This window comes from Ranitomeya imitator, chromosome 4, assembly GCF_032444005.1.
Source record: "Ranitomeya imitator isolate aRanImi1 chromosome 4, aRanImi1.pri, whole genome shotgun sequence".
NCBI classification, from domain to species: Eukaryota; Metazoa; Chordata; class Amphibia; order Anura; family Dendrobatidae; genus Ranitomeya; species Ranitomeya imitator.
This window is the reverse complement of record NC_091285.1, coordinates 95,149,103-95,172,754: the sequence shown is the minus strand read 5'-3', so window position 1 is coordinate 95,172,754 and position 23,652 is coordinate 95,149,103. Positions and strand designations below refer to the sequence as shown.

The window sequence follows — 23,652 nt, the reverse complement described above, 5'->3', positions numbered from 1 at the left end:
AAAGCACGCACATCCCGTGACAGAGATGGCCACCAGAAGGATCTAGCAACCAACTCCCTGGTACCAAAGATTCCTGGATGACCGGCCAGCACCGAACAATGAAGTTCAGAGATAACTTTACTAGTCCACCTATCAGGGACGAACAGTTTCTCGGCCGGACAACGATCAGGTTTATTAGCCTGAAATTTCTGCAACACTCTCCGCAAATCAGGGGAGATGGCAGACACAATGACTCCTTCCTTGAGGATACTCGCCGGCTCAGATAACCCCGGAGAGTCGGGCACAAAACTCCTAGACAGAGCATCCGCCTTCACATTTTTAGAGCCCGGAAGGTATGAAATCACAAAATCAAAACGAGCAAAAAATAACGACCAACGGGCCTGTCTAGGATTCAAGCGATTGGCAGACTCAAGATAAGTAAGGTTCTTATGATCAGTCAAAACCACCACGCGATGCTTAGCACCCTCAAGCCAATGACGCCACTCCTCGAATGCCCACTTCATGGCCAGCAACTCTCGGTTGCCCACATCATAATTACGCTCAGCAGCAGAAAATTTCCTGGAAAAGAAAGCACATGGTTTGAACACTGAGCAACCAGAACCTCTCTGTGACAAAACCGCCCCTGCACCAATCTCAGAAGCATCAACCTCGACCTGGAACGGAAGAGAAACATCTGGTTGACACAACACAGGGGCAGAACAAAAACGACGCTTCAACTCCTGAAAAGCTTCCACGGCAGCAGAAGACCAATTAACCAAATCAGCACCCTTCTTGGTCAAATCGGTCAATGGTCTGGCAATGCTAGAAAAATTACAGATGAAGCGACGATAAAAATTAGCAAAGCCCAGGAATTTCTGCAGACTTTTTAGAGATGTCGGCTGAGTCCAATCCTGGATGGCCTGAACCTTAACCGGATCCATCTCGATAGTAGAAGGGGAAACCCCCCACATATAATGACTGTTAGCAAGATGAAAAGACAAACGTAGGAATAAAATAGATTCAGCAAAGTGAGGCCCGATATTCTAGACAGAGCGAGGATAGCAAAGAGAACTATGCAGTCTACAAAAAACCCTAAAACAGAACCACGCAAAGGGGGGCAAAAAGACCCACCGTGCCGAACTAACAGCACGGCGGTGCACCCCTTTGCTTCTCAGAGCTTCCAGCAAAAGTTAATAGCAAGCTGGACAGAAAAAACAGAATACAAACTAGAAGCACTTATCTAGCAGAGCAGCAGGCCCAAGGACAGATGCAGTAGCTCAGATCCAACACTGGAACATTGACAAGGAGCAAGGAAGACAAACTCAGGTGGAGCTAAATAGCAAGGCAGCCAACGAGCTCACCAAAACACCTGAGGGAGGAAGCCCAGAGACTGCAATACCACTTGTGACCACAGAAGTGAACTCAGCCACAGAATTCACAACAGCGCTCGCAGCTATTTTCAGAAAAGGTCTCTCTGAAGCCCATAAGGATGTCATGGTGGGATTTCCTATGCCTGCTGGTTTGAATGAGTCTATGTCTTTGGCCATTCAGATCGGTCGACGCTTGCGTGAGCGTAAATCTGTGCACCCTTTGGCGGTATTACCTGAGCTTAAACCTGAGCCTATGCAGTGCGATAGGACTTTGACCAGAGTTGAACGGCAAGAACACAGACGTATGAATGGGCTGTGTTTCTACTGTGGTGATTCTACTCATGCTATCTCTGATTGTCCTAAGCGCACTAAGCGGTTCGCTAGGTCTGCCACCATTGGTACGGTACAGTCAAAATTTCTTCTGTCCGTTACCTTGATCTGCTCTTTGTCATCGTATTCTGTCATGGCATTTGTGGATTCAGGCGCTGCCCTGAATTTGATGGACTTGGAGAATGCTAGGCGTTGTGGGTTTTTGTTGGAGCCCTTGCAGTGTCCTATTCCATTGAGAGGAATTGATGCTACGCCTTTGGCCAAGAATAAGCCTCAGTACTGGACCCAGCTGACCATGTGCATGGCTCCTGCACATCAGGAGGTTATTCGCTTTCTGGTGTTGCATAATCTGCATGATGTGGTCGTGTTTGGGTTGCCATGGCTACAAGTCCATAATCCAGTATTAGATTGGAAATCCATGTCTGTGTCCAGCTGGGGTTGTCAGGGGGTACATGGTGATGTCCCATTTCTGACTATTTCATCATCTACCCCTTCTGAGGTTCCAGAGTTCTTGTCTGATTACCGGGATGTATTTGATGAGCCCAAGTCCGATACTCTACCTCCGCATAGGGATTGTGATTGTGCTATCGATTTGATTCCTGGTAGTAAATTCCCAAAAGGTCGACTGTTTAATTTATCTGTGCCTGAGCACGCCGCTATGCGGAGTTATGTGAAGGAGTCCTTGGAGAAGGGGCATATTCGCCCGTCATCGTCGCCATTAGGAGCAGGGTTCTTTTTTGTAGCCAAGAAGGATGGTTCACTGAGACCTTGTATAGATTACCACCTTCTAAATAAGATCACGGTTAAATTTCAGTACTCCTTGTCGTTGTTATCTGATTTGTTTGCTCGGATTAAGGGGGCTAGTTGGTTCACCAAGATAGATCTTCGTGGTGCGTATAATCTTGTGCGTATTAAGCGAGGCGATGAATGGAAAACTGCATTTAATACGCCCGAGGGCCATTTTGAGTATCTAGTAATGCCATTCGGACTTGCTAATGCTCCATCAGTGTTTCAGTCCTTTATGCATGACATCTTCCGAGAGTACCTGGATAAATTCCTGATTGTGTACTTGGATGACATTTTGATGTTCTCGGATGATTGGGAGTCTCATGTGAAGCAGGTCAGAACGGTGTTTCAGGTCCTGCGTGCTAATTCTTTGTTTGTGAAGGGATCAAAGTGTCTCTTTGGTGTTCAGAAGGTTTCATTTTTGGGGTTCATCTTTTCCCCTTCTACTATCGAGATGGACCCTGTTAAGGTCCAAGCTATCCATGATTGGACTCAGCCGACATCTCTGAAAAGTCTGCAAAAGTTCCTGGGCTTTGCTAATTTTTATCGTCGCTTCATCTGCAATTTTTCTAGTATTGCTAAACCATTGACCGATTTGACCAAGAAGGGTGCTGATGTGGTCAATTGGTCTTCTGCTGCTGTGGAAGCTTTTCAAGAGTTGAAGCGTCGTTTTTCTTCTGCCCCTGTGTTGTGTCAACCAGATGTTTCGCTTCCGTTCCAGGTCGAGATTGATGCTTCTGAGATTGGAGCAGGGGCTGTTTTGTCGCAGAGAAGTTCTGATTGCTCGGTGATGAAACCATGCGCCTTCTTTTCCAGGAAGTTTTCGCCTGCTGAGCGAAATTATGATGTGGGCAATCGAGAGTTGCTGGCCATGAAGTGGGCATTTGAGGAGTGGCGTCATTGGCTTGAAGGAGCTAAGCATCGCGTGGTGGTCTTGACTGATCATAAGAACTTGACTTATCTCGAGTCTGCCAAGCGGTTGAATCCTAGACAGGCTCGTTGGTCGCTGTTTTTTGCCCGTTTTGACTTTGTGATTTCGTACCTTCCGGGCTCTAAAAATGTGAATGCGGATGCTCTGTCTAGGAGTTTTGTGCCCGACTCTCCGGGTTTATCTGAGCCGGCGGGTATCCTCAAAGAGGGAGTAATTGTGTCTGCCATTTCCCCTGATTTGCGGCGGGTGCTGCAAAAATTTCAGGCTAATAAACCTGATCGTTGCCCAGCGGAGAAACTGTTTGTCCCTGATAGGTGGACGAATAAAGTTGTCTCTGAGGTTCATTGTTCGGTGTTGGCTGGTCATCCTGGAATCTTTGGTACCAGAGAGTTAGTGGCTAGATCCTTTTGGTGGCCATCTCTGTCACGTGATATGCGTACTTTTGTGCAGTCCTGTGGGATTTGAGCTCGGGCTAAGCCCTGCTGTTCTCGTGCCAGTGGGTTGCTTTTGCCCTTGCCGGTCCCGAAGAGGCCTTGGACACATATCTCTATGGATTTTATTTCAGATCTTCCCGTCTCTCAAAAGATGTCAGTCATTTGGGTGGTCTGTGATCGCTTCTCTAAGATGGTCCATTTGGTACCCTTGTCTAAATTACCTTCCTCCTCTGATTTGGTGCCATTGTTCTTCCAGCATGTGGTTCGTTTACATGGCATGCCAGAGAATATCGTTTCTGACAGAGGTTCCCAGTTTGTTTTGAGGTTTTGGCGAGCCTTTTGTGGTAGGATGGGCATTGACTTGTCTTTTTCCTCGGCTTTACATCCTCAGACTAATGGCCAGACCGAACGAAACAATCAGACTTTGGAAACATATCTGAGATGCATTGTTTCTGCTGATCAGGATGACTGGGTGTCCTTTTTGCCTTTGGCTGAGTTCGCCCTTAATAATCGGGCCAGCTCGGCTACCTTGGTTTCGCCGTTTTTCTGCAACTCTGGGTTCCATCCTCGTTTCTCTTCAGGGCAGGTTGAGTCTTCGGACTGTCCTGGAGTGGATACTGTGGTGGACAGGTTGCAGCAGATTTGGACTCATGTAGTGGACAATTTGACCTTGTCCCAGGAGAAGGCTCAACGTTTCGCTAATCGCAGACGCTGTGTGGGTCCCCGACTTCGTGTTGGGGATTTGGTTTGGTTATCTTCTCGTCATATTCCTATGAAGGTTTCCTCTCCTAAGTTTAAACCTCGTTTCATTGGTCCGTATAGGATTTCTGAGGTTCTTAATCCTGTGTCTTTTCGTCTGACCCTTCCAGATTCTTTTTCCATACATAACGTATTCCATAGGTCATTGTTGCGGAGATACGTGGCACCTATGGTTCCATCTGTTGATCCTCCTGCCCCGGTTTTGGTGGAGGGGGAGTTGGAGTATATTGTGGAGAAGATTTTGGATTCTCGTGTTTCAAGACGGAAACTCCAGTATTTGGTTAAGTGGAAGGGTTATGCTCAGGAAGATAATTCCTGGGTCTTTGCCTCTGATGTCCATGCTCCCGATCTTGTTCGTGCCTTTCATATGGCTCATCCTGGTCGTCCTGGGGGCTCTGGTGAGGGTTCGGTGACCCCTCCTCAAGGGGGGGTACTGTTGTGAATTCTGTGGCAGAGCTCCCTGCTGTGGTCACAAGTGGTACTTCGGCTGATTCTCTCTGTGAGCTTCCGTTGGTGGAGGAAAGTGGTGCTGCGGCTTCTGAGTTTCCTTCCTCAGGTGATGTGGTGAAGTTGTTAGGTGCTGCTCTATTTAACTCCACCTAGTGCTTTGATCCTGGCCTCCAGTCAATGTTCTAGTATTGGACCTGTTTCCTCCTGGATCGTTCCTGTGGCCTGCTGCTTTGCATAGCTAAGTTTCGCTTTGCTATTTTGTTTGCTGTATTTTTCTGTCCAGCTTGTCTATTTGTTTTTTCCTGCTTGCTGGAAGCTCTGGGACGCAGAGGGTGTACCTCCGTGCCGTTAGTTCGGTACGGAGGGTCTTTTTGCCCCCTTTGCGTGGTTTTTGTAGGGTTTTCTGTTGACCGCAAAGTTACCTTTCCTATCCTCGCTCTGTTCAGATAGTCTGGCCTCACTTTGCTAAATCTATTTCATCTCTACGTTTGTCTTTTCATCTTAACTCACAGTCATTATATGTGGGGGCTGCCTTTTCCTTTGGGGTATTTCTCTGAGGCAAGGTAGGCTTATTTTCTATCTTCAGGCTAGCTAGTTTCTCAGGCTGTGCCGAGTTGCATAGGGAGCGTTAGGCGCAATCCACAGCTGCCTCTAGTGTGGTTGGAGAGGATTAGGGATTGCGGTCGGCAGAGTTCCCACGTCTCAGAGCTCGTTCTTTGTTTTTGGGTTATTGTCAGGTCACTGTATGTGCTCTGACCTCTATGTCCATTGTGGTACTGAATTACCTTATCATAACAGTACCCAGCACGGTGCGTGTGGTACCCAGTGGGCACACGGGCGGCACACGTGTGCCGCTCGTGTGCCACACTGATGTGCCACAGAAACGTAGGGGCACACGGACACAGATAATTCCGGTACTGATTTTTTCCGGTACTGGAATTATCTGGACGTGTGAAACCGGCCTTACTTCTAGTGAAGTGTCTAAAGAGTATGTATACTTCTTGAATGTGGTTTTGAGCACTTTGGGGTCCTATGTGACTGAAAATAGCCAAAAGTGAAACCATTCTAGAAACTTCACCCCTCAACGTCACTTCAAATGTGATCTGGTTTCCAAAAATAAATAATTTTGCAACTTGTGTCAGAAAAATGAAAAATTGCTGACTTTTAACCTTTCTAACTTCTTAACAAACAAAATTTGTGTCGAAAATTATGCTGATGTAATTTAGACATGTGGTAAATGTTATTTATTAACAATATTGTAAAATTCAACTATTTGGTTTCAAGGCATGAAAATTCTGTCTCAAAATTTAAAAATTGTTGTCAAATGTTTGATATTTTCATAAATAAACACAAATCCCATTAATTTAAGTTCACCTTTGACAGGTAGTACAATTGTCATGAAAAAACAATCTCACAATCACTGGGCTGTGTTAAGGCATTCCTTACCTTATGAAGTGATACTGGTCAGAATTGAAAAATGTGGCCTGGTCAGGAAGGTGAAAACAGGCATGGAGGTGAAGGGGTTAAATCCATACCAAAATCATCTAATCTAATATGCAAATATTTTAACAAATCTCACGAGACATTTAATAAATGTACTGCATATTCAAAAAATGCCTACACTAATACATCTGTTAACTATGTTAACTCAAACTGGCTACTGCAATTGTGATCTAAAACTAACAAAATATGCTCAAAATAATGCAACAAAAAAGGCAAAAAAATCCAACCAAATTAATATGGGAAGAAAATTTGAACAGACACTTTGGAGGGGTGTCGTCTCCTTGTTTGTGACAAATCTTTTAAACAGATTGTGTGAAGTTCTAAAGGTGGCTGTCCAAGTTTGCATAGAAACCTGACAGCAAGCGTTGTCTATGCACAGAAAGTGGCTGCATTCTGTTATGCCTATCAGGAGTGATGCCAGGTGGTCATATGACCACAAGGATGCAATATGCACACTCCCGTCTACATTCAGATTAGACACATGCAACATTGCTCAACTCACTTGAGTGAGGCTACACATCTAGGTGGAATGTGGCTAAAAGTATGCATATCGCATATTTGCAGATCACATGACTGTCTGCTACCTGTGCCAGCACCAGGGAATTATGACAGTGTGTGCTGTGGGGACTCACAAGTCATTAGTCATACAGAGTCTTTCGTGTCTAACCTGGACAGCCCTTTCAACTTGTTAAAATTGCTAAGCAATTGTAAAAACAAATAATTTATCATTTTACGCCTTAATAAACCCTTAATGATTGAGCTAATTTTGATCTTAAAGGGAACTTGTCACCTCAAATTGGCGGGATATGTAAATGCCTTTTTTCTGTTCCGATGGGCGACGTTTCGTCTTCATTTCTCCACCCCATCTGTTCCAGTTGTGCGTATAATGTTTGAGAATTAGAGTACTTGTCCTAAATAGTTTGTGCATGCGCAATGCAATCTTCGCTCGCGCATGCGCAGTATGCTTTACCAAACTGCGGGCAAAGCCAAAAAGCATTACTGTAGCACACATGTGTCCGTGCACTATGTCCCGGAAGCATTTCGCTGTGTTCTGGGACATCATGCAAAGCCGAAAAGCATTACTGCGATGAGCCTGTGCACTCAATCGGGCAAAGCATGCTGTGCGTGCACAAGCGAAGATTGAATTGCACATGCGCGAACTATGGAGGACAAGTACTCTAATTCTGGAACATATTGCGGACATCAGGGACGGATGGGGTGGAGAAATGAAGACGAAACGCCGCCCATCGGACCAGAAAAAAAGGCATTTACATATCCCGCCAATTTGAGGTGACAGGTTCCCTTTAATAATTGGGTCAAATTTTTTACGTTAGTGACCAGGCCAATTTTTACAATTCTGACCACTGTCATTTTATGAGGTGATAACTCTGGAATACTTCAACTGATCCCAGTAATTCCCTGAATGTTTTTTCATGACATATTGTACTTCATGATGGTGGTAAAATTTCTTTGATATGACTTGTGCTTACTTGTGGAAAAAAAAAAGTAAATTTGGCAAACATTTTGAAAATTTCACAGTTTTCAAACTTTGAATTTTCATGCCCTTAAATCAGAGAGATATGTCACACAAAATAGTTAAATAGACATGCTGGAAATGTCATTTATTAACATCAGCACAATTTAGGAACCCATTTTTTTTGTTGTTAGGAAGTCAAAAGGGTTGAAAGTTGACCAATGATTTTTCCAGCAAAATGTACAAAACCATTTTTTTAGGGACCACCTGAGGAGACTATATGATATGAAATACCCAAAAGTGACACCATTCTAAAAACTTCACCCCTCAAGGTGCTCTAAAAAACATTTAAGAAGTTTATTAACCTTTCAAGTTCTTCACAGGAATTTTGGGAATGTGGAAGAAAAAACATTTAACTTTTTTTCACAAAAAAATTTACTTCAGATCGATTTTTTTTTTATTTTTACAAAGGTAACAGGAATAAGTGGACCCCAAAATTTGAGTAATTTATCCTGAGCAATACCCCATATGAGTGAGAAAACCTCTGTTTGGGAGCATGGCATAGCTCTGAAGGGAAGGAGCGTCATCTGACATTTTGAAAGTAAAATTTAGTGGAATCATTAGCGGACATCATGTCCCGTTTGGAGAGCCACTGATTTGCCTAAACAGTGTAACCCCCCACAAATGACCCCATTTGGGAAACTAGACCCTTCAATGAATGTATTTAGATGTGAGGTGAGCACCTTGAACCCCCAGGTGCTACACAGAAGTTTATAACAATAAGCCTTGAAAATAATAAGATCACATTTTCTCCACAAAAATGTTATTTTAGCCCCAAATTTTGCATTTTTATAAGGGACAAAGGAGAAATTACACCATTTTTCAATTTCTCCTGAGTATGCAGATATCCCATATGTGGGGGAATCCTACTTTTGAGGCACAGTGCAAAGCTCAGAAGTAAAGGGATGCCATATTGGAGTTCAGATTTGTGGAAGGGTTTTGTGGAAGGGTTTGTGGGTGCCATGTCACATTGGCAGAGCCCCTAATGTGCCAGAACAACAAAAAAAAACTAAATGTGTACTCATTTTAAAAACTATACTCCCCAATGTATTTATCCAGTGGTGCATTGACAGGGGCTGGCTGGCAAATTTTCGCCTGGGGGGCAAGCACACAGCAGTGGCCCATGAGTAGCGGCCCATCCTTAAAGAGGTTGTCGGATCTTATGCTACATGTCTACAGTCACTATGTGTGAATTCTCGTATCGTGCGCACTGAGCGCTGTGAAGATTCTCTGGTGCCGGCAACAGGTGGTCTTGTGACTTGCAAGCATGCAATATATATATACCGTATATACTCGAGTATAGGCCGAGATTTTCAGCCCAAATTTTAGGGCTGAAAGTGCCCCCCTCGGCTTATACTCGAGTCACGGTAGCGGTGGGGTCGGCAGGTGAGGGGCTGAGGGCGCTGGGGTATACTTACCTAGTCCCAGCGATCCTCGCGCTGTCCCTGCTGTCCCACGGGCTTCGGCGCTGCAGCTTCTTCCTCTCTTCAGCGGTCACGTGGGACCGCTCATTACAGAAATGAATAAGCGGCTCCACCTCCCATAGGGGCAGAGCCGCTTATTCATTTCTCTAATCAGCGGTGCCGGTGACCGCTGATAGAGAAAGAAGCTGCAGCGCCGAAGACAGGAGGGGACAGCGCGAGGATCGCCAGGACTAGGTGAGTATGTTATATTCACCTGTCCTCGTTCCAGCCGCCGGGCGCCGATCCATCTTCCCGGCCGGCGCCTCCATCTTCCCAGCGTCTGCGCTCTCTGACTGATCAGGCAGAGGGCGCGATGACGCATATAGTGTGCGCGGCGCCCTCTGCCTGATCAGTCAGAGCAGAGACGCCGGGAAGATGGAGGCGCCGGAACGAGACGCTGGGAGCTGCAATCAAGGGAGGTGAGTATGTGTTTTTTTTTTTTTATTGCAGCAGTAGCAGCGGCAGCACAGATTAATGTGGAGCATCTATGGGGCACAGTGAACGGTGCAGAGCACCGTATAAGGCACAGCTAGGGGGCACAGTGAACGGTGCAGAGCACCGTATAAGGCACAGCTAGGGGGCACAATGAACGGTGCAGAGCACCGTATAAGGCACAGCTAGGGGGCACAATGAACGGTGCAGAGCACCGTATAAGGCACAGCTAGGGGGCACAGTGAACGGTGCAGAGCACCGTATAAGGCACAGCTAGGGGGCACAGTGAACGGTGCAGAGCACCGTATATGGCACAGCTAGGGGGCACAGTGAACGGTGCAGAGCACCGTATAAGGCACAGCTAGGGGGCACAGTGAACGGTGCAGAGCAACCTTTTATGGCACAGCTAGGGGGCACAGTGAACGGTGCAGAGCACTGTATATGGCACAGCTAGGGGGCACAGTGAACGGTGCAGAGCACCGTATATGGCACATCTATGGGGCACAGTGAACGGTGCAGAGCACTGTATATGGCACAGCTAGGGGGCACAGTGAACGGTGCAGAGCACCGTATATGGCACATCTATGGGGCACAGTGAACGGTGCAGAGCACTGTATATGGCACAGCTAGGGGGCACAGTGAACGGTGCAGAGCACCGTATATGGCACAGCTAGGGGGCACAGTGAACGGTGCAGAGCACTATATGGGGCACAGCTATGGGGAAATATGAATGGTGTAGAGCACTATATGGCACAGCTATGGGGAAATAATGATCTATTTTTATTTTTGAAATTCACCTGTAAATGCTGCATTTCCACCCTAGGCTTATACTCGAGTCAATAAGTTTTCCCAGTTTTTTGTGGCAAAATTAGGGGGGTCGGCTTATACTCGGGTCGGCTTATACTCGAGTATATACGGGTATATATATTCCCAGCCACATTCCGGATAGATTGTTTTTGGCCTTGTTCAATACAATTGCATTAGGCCATGCAAGTCTAGTCAGCATGTGACTGCATGTATGCAAATCGCAAACTTGCAGCCACACACCAGCCGAATAACCACAGAACTGCCAGCAATGTGAGAAGCACAAGTCTGCAGTCACATAGAATGACACAGAGTGAATGGACTAATTACTGAAACATGTACAGCCCCACTGTATAATGACACACAGCCCCACTGTATAATGACACACAACCCCACTGTATGATGACACACACACAGCCCCACTGTATATCCACTGTATAATGACAAATACACACATGCACAGCCCCACTGTATAATGACACACACAGCCCCACTGTATGATGACACACACACACACATGCACAGCCCCACTGTACAATGACACACACGCACAGCCCCACTGTACAATGACACACGCACACAGCCCCACTGTATAATGACACACAGCCCCACTGTATAATGACACACACACACACGCACAGCCCCAATGTATAATGACACACACAGAGCAACTGTATAATGACACATATATGTACAGCCCCACTGTATAATGACACACACAGCCCCACTGTATAATGACACACACAAGCACAGCCCCACTGTATAATGACACACAGCCCCACTGTATAATGACATACACACACACACGCACAGCCCCAATGTATAATGACCCACACACACAAGCACAGCCCCAATGTATAATGACACACACAGCCCCACTGTATAATGACACACACACACGCACAGCCCCACTGTATAATGACACACACAGCCCCACTGTATAATGACCCACACACACAAGCACAGCCCCACTGTATAATGACACACACAGCCCCACTGTATAATGACCCACACACACAAGCACAGCCCCACTGTATAATGACACACACAGCCCCACTGTATAATGACACACACACACGCACAGCCCCACTGTATAATGACACACACAGCCCCACTGTATAATGACACACACACACAGCCCCACTGTATAATGACACACACATACGCACAGCCCCACTGTATAATGACACACACAGCCCCAATGTGATACACACGCAGTTCACACACACGCAGCTCACACACACATCACACACATGCAGTTCACACACACGGCGCTCACACACACGCAGCTCACACATGCATCTCACACAAACATCACACACACGCAGCTCACACACACACGGCGCTCACACACACGCAGCTCACACATGCAGCTCACACACGCACATCACACACAAGCAGCATCACACACATGCAGCATCATACACATGCAGCATCCCACACACGCAGCTATCACACACACGCAGCTATCACACACACGCAGCTCACACACACACTGAGCTCACACACACGCAGCTCACACACACATGCAGCTTACACACACACGCACCTCACACACAAACGCAGCTCATACACACATGTAGAATCACAGATGCAGCTCTAATGTGCAGCATAACACACGCATCTCTCACTCGCAGCATAACACACACGCAGAATCACACACGCAGCTCTCACACACGCTGCATCACACACATGCATCACACACGCATCACATGCACAGCATCACACACACAGCTCTCACACATGCGCAACGCTCACACACGCGCAGCATCACACACACAAACATCACACAAACAAGCATCACACACACAAGTATCACACACACGCAGAATCACACTCACACAAGCATCACACACACAGTGTCACACACACACACAGTAACACACACACGCACCTCACACACACAAACGCAGCTCATACACACATGTAGAATCACACATGCAGCTCTCATGTGCAGCATAACACACACAGCTCTCACGCACAGCATCACACATGCAGCTCTCACACACACAGCATCACACACATGCATCACACACGCATCACATGCACAGCATCACACACACAGCTCTCACACATGCGCAGCTCTCACACACGCGCAGCATCACACACACAAGCATCACACACACAAGCATCACACACACACAAGTATCACAAACACGCAGCATCACACACACAAGCATCACACACACAAGCATCACACACGCAGTAACACACACACAAGCATCACACACACGCAGCATCACATACAGCTCTCACACACACACACGCAGCACATCACACACAGCTCTCACACACACAAGCAGCATCACACACATCAGATACCTCATACACACATCACACACTCTCCTCTGTGGTGCAGGGGTGGCTGATGTTCATGTGCAGCTCTTCGGTTTCTCCTGCTCACAGCTCTGCACTGTCCCGGCACCTCCCCCGGTCTCTCCTTCTCTGCCAGGATAGCAGATAAGAGCAGGAGGAGCTGGGGCTTCGCTCTCCCTGGGAGCTCCTTGCACACACACAGGCTGGTATGCTGACCTTTCATCTTGATTGCTGCTGGCTGCGCTGTCTCCCTCAGAGTGTCAGTGCCGCACAGGAGCCTGCTCATCACATACTGCTGCAGCCTGGATGTCGGGGCAGCTGGCAGGATGACACGACCGTGCACTTCAGGTGCACTATGTATTATAATCACTGCCTGTCCTCCAGCGGCCCTGTGCAGCTGCTTAGGCACCGACCAGGGGGGCATATGCATTCCTGCCACCCGGCCCAGCCCGCCCATGTATTGATCATATTGACATCAAATGTGCCTCACATAATTTTACAGTTAGGTCCATATATATTTGGACAGAGACAACATTTTTCTAGTTTTGGTTATAGACATTACCACAATGAATTTTAAACAAAACAATTCCAATGCAGTTGAAGTTCAGACTTTCAGCTTTCATTTGAGGGCATCCACATTAAAATTGAATGAAGGGTTTAGGAGTTTCAGATCCTTAACATGTGCCACCCTGTTTTTAAAGTGACCAAAAGTAATTGGACAATTGACTCCAAGGCTATTTCATGGACAGGTGTGGGCCATCCCTTCGTTATATCATCCTCAATTAAGCAGATAAAAGAGCTGGAGTTGATTTGAGGTGTGGTGCTTGCATTTGGAAGGTTTTGCTGTGAAGTAAACATGCGGTCAAAGGAGCTCTCCATGCAGGTGAAACAAGCCATCCTTAAGCAGAAAAAAACGATCTGAGAAATTGCTACAGTATTAGGAGTGGCAAAATCTAGAGTTTGGTACATCCTGAGAAAGAAAGAAAGCACTGGTGAACTCATCAATGCAAAAAGACCTGGGCGCCAACGGAAGACAACAGTGGTGGATGATCGCAGAATAATCTCCATGGTGAAGAGAAACCCCTTCACAACAGCCAACAAAGTGACCAACACTCTCCAGGAGGTCGGCGTATCTATATCCAAATCTACCATAAAGAGAAGACTGCATGAAAGTAACTACAGAGGGTTCACTGCACGGTGCAGCCACTCATAAGCATCAAGAATAAAAAGGCTAGACTGGACTTTGCTAAAAAAAACATCTAAAAAAGCCAGCACAGTTCTGGAAGAACATTCTTTGGACAGATGAAACCAAGATCAACCTCTACCAGAATGATGGAAAGAGAAAAGTATGGAGAAGGCGTGGTACAGCTCATGATCCAAAGCATACCACATCATCTGTAAAACACAGCGGAGGCAGTGTGATGGCTTGGGCATGCATGGCTGCCAGTGGCACTGGGTCACTAGTGTTTATTGATGATGTGACACAGGACAGAAGCAGCCGAATGAATTCTGAGGTATTCCGAGCCGCCATACTGTGTGCTCAGATCCAGCCAAATGCAGCCAAACTGATTGGTCGTTGTTTCATACTACAGATGGACAATGACCCAAAACATAAAGCCAAAGCAACCCAGGAGTTTATTAAAGCAAAGAAGTGGAATATTCTTGAATGGCCAAGTCAGTCACCTGATCTCAACCCAATTGAGCAAGATTTCACTTGTTAAAGACTAAACTTCAGACAGAAAGGCCACAAACAAACAGCAACTGAAAACCACCGCAGTGAAGGCCTGGCAGAGCATCAAAAAGGAGGAAACACAGCGTCTGGTGATGTCCATGAGTTCAAGACTTCAGACAGTCGTTGCCAACATAGGGTTTTCAACCAAGTACTAAAAATGAACATTTTATTTAAAATTATTGAATCTGTCCAATTAATTTTGGTCCTTTTAAAAACAGGGTGGCACATGTTAAGGAGCTGAAACTCCTAAACCCTTCATCCAATTTTAATGTGGATACCCTCAAATGAAAGCTGAAAGTCTGAACTTCAACTGCATCTGAATTGTTTTGTTTAAAATTCATTGTGGTAATGTCTATAACCAAAATTAGAAAAATGTTGTCTCTGTCCAAATATATATGGACCTAACTGTATACCATTGAGCTGTGAAGAAAGAATAAATTACATTTTTAACACTAAAATGTTTTAGCCTCAAGTTTTTAATTTTTCTAGAGACTAAAAGGAATTTTTTTTTTACATCAAACTGAGGTCTATTTTTTCTTGAGTGCATCAATACCCTACATGTAATCGGGAAATATTTTCAGGTACAGTGCAAAGCTCAGAAGGCAATGAGATTTTACTGCTATGGTTTTCAGGTGCCAAGACACACTGGGAGAGGCTATGAGGTGCCAGAACAGCAGAACCCCCCATAAGTGACCCATTTTGCAAACTACACCTCTCGATGAATTCATCTAGGAGTGCAGTAATCACATTGACACCACAGGTGTGTCACAGAATTTTATACCATTGGGCAGTAAAGAAAAAAGAACTACATTTTTATCACCAAAATCTTGTTTTAGCCCCAGATTTTACATTTCACACAAGAAGTGAGTAAAAATGGCACCAAAATGTGTCCCACAATTTCTACGGAGTACAGTATTACTTAGCCATACGGAGAGACTCGGTAGGAACGGAATGCTAGTAGCCCCCTGGAGCTCAGAGTTTCCTAGCAGAGATGAGTGAATATTTCAATGTTCGGTTTGGCTCACGATCGCTGAATTTGCAATATTCGCAGATTTAATCGTTGATTAAATCGCTGAATAAAGCCGAACATACACAGCACAAAAGCCGATGTTTCGCAAACTGTATGACAGCGTGGGAATCACCGGCATAGCGCTTCTGATCGGCCGAGAAATCATCCTGCCGCTCTAAGAGCTGCGGTTCCCATGCTGCCAGAAGATAGCGTGAGTACTCATCTGTGATTGAAGGTAAAAAGTTTACCTCCGGTCACAGGTTTCAGCTGATGGCACTACAGCTCCCATAAGCTGACACTTGCTGCCTCTAATAATAGTGAGAGCAGGAGTGGCAGATGGGAGTATTCATCAGCCGCTCCTGCTCTGTAAATAAATAATTAAAAAAAACCTGTGTAGGTTCCCCTGTATTATTGATAACCAGCCAGGCAAAACTCACAGCTGGGGGCTGCAACCCTCAGCTGTCAGCTTCAGCAAGGGTGGTTTACAAAAATAGAGGCGTCCCCATGCCATATTTTTTAATAATTTAAATAATTTAAAAAAATGGTGTTGGGTCCCAACCATTTTCGACAACCAGTCTTCCTAAAGCAGACAGCTTTAGATTTTATGATTCTAAAGCATACCACTCGAGCACAAACGATATTTGGTGCATATTCGAGCACCTCATGCAAACTCAAGTAGCGAGCACTTGCGCTTAACACTGGTAATCATATCATCATTTTTTTTACTTTCGAAAAAACTCTAATCCTAAGCCCAACCCCAACCCTATCCCTAACCAGAACCCTATCCCTAAGCCCAACCCTAACCTTAAGTCTAACCCTAAGCTTAAACATAAAGGAAAGAAATCAAAGAAATCAAAATTATAAAATAAAAAAAATAATCTCACTAAGGGGATGACATCAGGGGGTGACATAATAAAAATTGTCTTTTGATGACTAACATAGGGTCTATCACAGCGATCAAAATTAACTTGTCACTTGTCATTCATTTTTGGATTTGAGGCAGCTCTGATTCCACGTAGTCTAAAACTTGTTTCCTTTTGGACCATCGGGGGTTAATGTCAGCTTTTCCCTGCTGGCTATCTGATGTTACTGCAGTGCTGCTGGGTCAGCTGATGCAGGTGGTGACCACTCCCACCATCCTTTAAAAGGTCACCTGCTGCATCAGTTGACTGTTGGTAATACAGTTTCTTTCTGGAGACCAGCTGAGCAGGAGCAGCTATCTGGTGTCAGCCACATCTGGTTTTTGGAGTCCAGTTGCTGTTTTCTGCGGTGTGGAGCTTAGCAGCTGTGTTCATAAGCTAAGTGTGGTGTTTTTGTTACTTTGTCCCTTTTGGTGTTTGTCACTTTCCCCTGTGTGTATCATCTGCAGAGGTGAGGGTACTGTTCCTTGCCGACCAGTGCACTAGCCATGGCAGTAATAGGTGACTACTAGGGATGAGGTATCCTGATGGCGATGGGGGCATTAGAGGAGTGCAGGGACAGGCTCAGGTTTGAGCTCAGGTGGTGACCATCCTCCATTCCCTACGGGTAAGGGCGTTCCTTTCACCTTTTCCATCCCATTGCTTGTGACATAACCAATAGGAAAAATACCTTAATCACACGATTGGGGACCGGAAAATCCAGTCTTGATCATGTTCTCCAGGATCTCAGCTACCCAGAGATTTTCAGAATTTGAGGAGCGCTTAAATCTTATTCCCGATCACAGTTTTAAAATGGTAATGATGGAATAAGGCCTCTTTATGCCCACAATTTTAATGCGCATCAGCGGTCGTAAAGGGGTTACTTGGGTAGGTGGCTGGTAATATAAGCAATGATCTGCACTCAATGTAATCCAAGCAATGGGCGATTGTGTGCAGCATGTAAACATTGGGAAATCCAAAAAAAGATATTTTGCACATTATCTGGTATAAGAAGAGTAAAATCTATGTCCCTGTAATGATGTGGGAAAGTGAAATAATTTTCATCTTCTGTCCTTTTTTGTTTTTTTCAGATAGGTGACAGGTTGAATGGTATTTAAAGATGACATATGAACCAGGGATTTAAAAAAGGGATATCCACCACTGAATGCCATTTTTTTTAGTCTAATAAGGTCCACATTGTTATGCTTGTTTCTCTAGTAACATATCTTTACAGTTATAAGCGCTCTCGATATAAAGTTCAAAATTCCCTACATCAACATAAAACAATTACAGGATATAAACTTTCTAAAATGTTAGGGTGCGAGTTATAAATCTAACCTTTCTGCTGCAGATTTAATGGGAGTGTTGTAATCAGATGCCATTGAAGACATAGATATAATAGACATCTGTCGATAGGACCGGATCATAGATCTTGGCCTTCCCACTCTTCTATCATCAAAGTTAGGCTGCAAGAGAAGTAAATTAAAAGAAAAAGGTATGCTACATGTGCTTAGCTGGATTTTTCAGTATTACCAAACAGTAAGAAAATAATAAAAACAAGAAAAACCATGCTGACAATATCTAAGTTGATTTCGGCATAAAAAAAGTTAAAAATGTCATTACTGTAATGGGACTATGATAAAGGTCTAATTACTAGGTGAGTGTAAACATATGCTTTCAGGATTAGCAACAACGTTGCACAGCTAAAGGTACCTTCACACTAAACAACTTCACAACGATAACGATAGCGATCCGTGACGTTGCAGGCAGCGTCCTGGCTAGCGATATCGTTGTGTTTGACACGCAGCAGCGATCAGGATCCTGCTGTGATGTCGTTGGTCGGAGCTAGAAGGCCAGAACTTTATTTCGTCGCTGGACTCCCTGCAGACATCGCTGAATCGGCGTGTGTGACACCGATTCAGCGATGTCTTCACTGGTAACCAGGGTAAACATCGGGTTACTAAGCGCAGGGCCGCGCTTAGTAACCCGATGTTTACCCTGGTTACCATCGTAAAAGTAAAAAAAACAAACACTACATACTTACCTTCCGCTGTCTGTCCCCGGCGCTCTGCTTCCTGCACTCCTCCTGCATCCTGTGTCAGCGCCGGTCAGCCGGAAAGCAGAGCGGTGACGTCACCGCTCTGCTTTCCGGCCGCTGTGCTTACAGTCAGTGCAGGAAAGCACAGCGCCGAGGACAGACAGCTGAAGGTAAGTATGTAGTGTTTGTTTTTTTTACTTTTATGATGGTAACCAGGGTAAACATCGGGTTACTAAGCGCGGCCCTACGCTTATTAACCCGATGTTTACCCTGGTTACCGGGGACCTCGGCATCGTTGGTCGCTGGAGAGCTGTCTGTGTGACAGCTCTCCAGCGACCAAACAGCGACGCTGCAGCGATCGACATCGTTGTCGGTATCGCTGCAGCGTCGCTTAGTGTGAAGGTACCTTAAGACTCTGCTAAACTTTAGAAAAAAAGAGAGCCCATAGCTTAGGCTGGGTTCAAATTGCGTTAACAGCAGCCCGTTCAACTCATGCGTTAACGGGCTGCTGTTAGCGCAAGTGCCGATGTGTCATCGCGCTAGCACAGATAGAGCTAGCAGATGTTCTATCTGTGCTAGTGGTGACGGACCCGGAAACGCTGCAGCCCGCATCCCAGGGTCCGTCACTCAATGACGACACATCGCTAGCACACGCCCATTGTGGGCATGCGCTAGCGATGCATCCGACATAGGACTTAATGGCGGCATTAACGGACTGCTTTACACCGCGTTATGCCACGTTGTAACGTAGTCCATCTAACGGACACCTCTAGTGCAATGTGAACCCAGCCTTAGACACAAGCTACTACAGCTTCTTAACCTCTGGTCTAAAGTCTGTGCATTTTTACAGATGTTAGGCGGGTTGGTCTCTTTATTATTAGTATAACAAATATGTCAGGAGATAATTTTGCACTGTAGGGATATAATTTTGTATCAGTCTGTACTGATAAATGCAAGGAACAAAACTGTAACAACTTACACAGTGGCATGTAAAAGTTTGTCAAAATTACTGTTATTGTGAACAGTTAAGCAAGTTGAAGATGAAATGATCTCTAAAGGCCTAAAGGTAAAAATGACACATTTCCTTTGTATTTTATTGAGAGAAAAAATATATTGCTTTTTTTTTTTTCATTTTAAAAATTGCAAAAAGGAAAATGGTGCATAGCAAAAGTTTGGTTACACATGGAGATTTATGTGCTCAGATAACTTTGACCAAGACTTCAGACCTTAGCCTGTTAGGGTTATGACTTGTTCACTGTCATCGTTAGGAAAGGCCAGGTGATGCAAATTTCTCAGCTTTTAAAAAAATCAAGCCTCCTCTAATCTTGTACCAAAAAACAACAGCCATGGGTTCTAAGATGCTACCTTGCACTCTGAAAAAGAAAATGGTGGAGGCCCACAAAGCAGGAGAAGGCTAAAAGAAGATAGAAAAGCGTTCTCAAGTTGCCCTTTCCTCAGTTCAAAATTATTATCAGGAAATGGCAGTTTACAGGAACAGTGAAGGTCAAGTAAAGGTCTGGAGGACCAAGAAAAATTTAAAAGAAAGCTGCTCATAGGATTGCTAGAAAGGCTAATCAGAACCCCACTTGATTAAAAAAAAATTTGTGAAGATCTTTTGCAGACTCTGTTCTACTGTTCAGAGACAAAGTACCACAACTCCAGAAGCACAAATATGATCTTCATGGAAAAATCATCAGAAGAAAACCTGTCATATCTTCACCATAAAATTTAGCATTAGAGGTATGAAAAAAGAACATCTAAACAAGCCTGATGCTTTTTGAAAACAAATCCTGTGGACTGATGAGGTTAAAATAGAACTCTTTGGCCTCAATGATTAAAGGTATGTGTGGAGAAAAAGGGCACAGAATTTCAGTAAAACAACATCTCGCCAACCATTAAGCATGGCGTGGATCAATCATGCTTTGGGGTTGTGTTGCAGCCAAAGGCACAGGGAACATTTCACGGGTAGAGGAAAGAATGGATTCAATGAAATTTCAAGAAATTCTTGATGCAAACATAACATCATCAGTAAAAAGATTAAGTTGACAAGAGGATGGCTTCTACAAATGGATAATGACCCTAAATGCATGTCAATATCCACAATAGACTGCCTCAAAAGGCACAAGCTGAAGGTTTTACAATGGCCCTCACAGTCCCCGATATGAACATCATTGAGAATCTGTGTTTAAACCTACGAATAGCAGTGTATGCAAGACGACCCAAGAATCTCACAGAACTGGAACAATTTTCCAAGGTAGAATGAATGAAAATCCCTCAAACAAGAATTGAAAGACTTTTGGCTGACTACAAAAAGTGTTTACAAGCTGTCATACCTGCAAAAGGGGATGATATTAGGCCCTAACCTTGCAGGGTGCCCAAACTTTTGCATTGGCAGATTTTCCTTTTTACAACTTTTAAAATGTAAAAGATGAAGATATACTGTATTTTCCGTATTATAAAACACACCGGATTAGAAGATGGACCCCAAATTTTGGGGAGAAAAACAGGAAAAGGTTTTTTTTAGTAAAATGGTGGTGCTTCTTATAATCTGTACATCTTATTGCTTATTATGTGTGTCAGCTGCAGTGGAGCGGGGTCCCAGGAGGCAGGTGTGGGATGATGCTGCTGACTCCAGGCTGGGAGGAAGGGGTATTCAAAAGTACAACGCCGCGGTTGTTCCGCCGACATTTTGTTAAAGCCTGGATCCCCAGCACTTCCATGGTTTACATTGCGATGGACTCTGGGAAAATGGCAGGCGGTGGAGGAGCCTGCCCAGATGGAGAAAAAAAACATGTAAGATCCAAAATGTATGCGTATCTTAGCACAGGACCCGCACCCCCATCCTAACTTACAGAAAGCAGAAATTCCATTGAGGGAAATGTGAAAAACACAATCATGTATTGCAAATTTATTGAAGAAGAATTAGAAGTGAAATCTTACCAATTCCCTCACGCCATATTGCTTTTCAACCTTCATTTTTAAATTCCTAAAACATTCCTCCATTCGATCATGGAATGGGCGAAGGTCTTCAGTGACTCTTTTTTCATGAATTTGTATTCCAGCACCAAGAAGAGGAGTCTATCATAATAACAAATGTGTTATATGCAGCGATATCTAAGACATTCACCTTAGAAGATAAGGTACAAATCCACAACCAACCTCACAAAAAGAATTTGTCTCGTTCTAGCATTTCATACTGTATTTACATACACACTTTTATTACTTATCATCACAACAAGGATAGTCATCTTCTATCTGAAGCATTGAGTGTTTTCTACTACATAATAATAAGCATTTCATTTCACGGATAGGACAAAATGATTACAAATCAATAAGGTAATAAAACCATTTAAATATTTTTTCTGGTTTTTTAGTGCGCTTAGGACAATCGGAGATAGCATGAGTGGAATCACCACAGTAAAAACACAGCCCATTCCGACGTCTGTGTTCTTGCCGTTCAACTCTGGTCAAAGTGCTATCACACTGCATAGGCTCAGGCCTATGCTCAGAGAATACCGCCAAATGGTGCACAGCTTTGCGCTCACGCAAGCGCCGATCGATCTGAATGGCCAAGGACATAGACTCATTCCGACCAGCAGGCGTGGGAAATCCCAACATGACATCCTTAAGGGCTTCAGAAAGACCCTTTCTGAAAATTGCCGCCAGGGCACACTCATTCCACTGAGTAAGCACAGACCACTTTCTAAACTTCTGACAGTACACCTCCGCTTCATCCTGACCCTGACACAAAGCCAGCAAGATTTTCTTTGCCTGATCCACTGAATTTGGTTCATCATAAAGCAATCCAAGCGCCAGAAAAAACGCATCTACATCACGCAATGCAGGATCTCCTGGCGCAAGGGAAAATGCCCAGTCTTGAGGGTCACCACGCAACAAAGAAATAATGATTTTTACTTGTTGAACGGGGTCACCAGAGGAGCGGAGTTTCAAAGCTAGAAACAATTTACAATTATTTTTTAAATTCAGGAACTTAGATCTATCCCCAGAAAACAAATCAGGAATTGGAATTCTAGGCTCTAACATCGGATTCTGAACCACAAAATCTTGAATGTTTTGTACCCTTGCAGTGAGATGATCTACACAAGAGGACAGACCTTGAATGTCCATATCTACACCTGTGTCCTGAACCACCCAAAGGTTAAGGGGAAAAGAAAGACAAAACACACTGCAAAAAAAAATGGTCTCAGAACTTCTCTTATCCCTCTATTGAGATGCATTAATACTTTGGGCCAGCTGTACTGTTATGGACCTGGTGGTTAGGAGCACCAGGAACGACCTGATGGTTAAACAAGACAAGCTCTGGGAAGTGGGAACTCTGCTGACTGCAACCCCTAATCCTATCACACAACTAGAAATAGCCGTGGAGCGTAGCTAACACAGCCTAGACGCCTCTTCACAGCCTAAGAGCTAACTAGCCCTAGAAATAGAAAATAAAGCCTACCTTGCCTCAGAGAAATTCCCTAAAAGGAAAGGCAGCCCCCCACATATATTGACTGTGAGTAAAGATGAAAGTCACAAACACAGAAATGAAACAGGTTTCAGCAAAGAGAGGCCCGACTTACTAAACAGACTGAGGATAGGAAAGGTATCTTTGCAGTCAGCACAAAAAACTACAAAAAGACCACGCAGAGTGTGCAAAAAGACCTCTGCACTGACTCACGGTGTGGAGGTGCCACTCTGCATCCCAGAGCTTCCAGCTAGCAAAACAAAATCATGATAGCAAGCTGGACCAGAAAACAATGAACAAATAATAACTAGCAGGGACTTAGCTTCTGCTGGAGTAGACAGGTCACCAGAAAGATCCAAGAGCGAACTGAGCCAGTACAAGAACATTGACAGCTGGCATGGAGTAACGATCTGAG

At 44.7% G+C, this 23,652-nt stretch overlaps 1 protein-coding gene across 1 annotated transcript in view; it reads right to left on the bottom strand.

The window, feature by feature from the left end:
* Positions 1-23,652, bottom strand: part of DOCK2 (dedicator of cytokinesis 2) — a 1,209,209-nt gene that overhangs the window by 149,976 nt on the left and 1,035,581 nt on the right. The window contains exons 47-48 of the mRNA XM_069763868.1: positions 21,710-21,847; positions 18,070-18,197 (exon numbers count right to left, since the gene is read on the bottom strand). Of these exons, the coding sequence (XP_069619969.1) occupies positions 18,070-18,197; positions 21,710-21,847 (266 nt within the window). The remainder of the gene's footprint in view (positions 1-18,069; positions 18,198-21,709; positions 21,848-23,652) is intronic.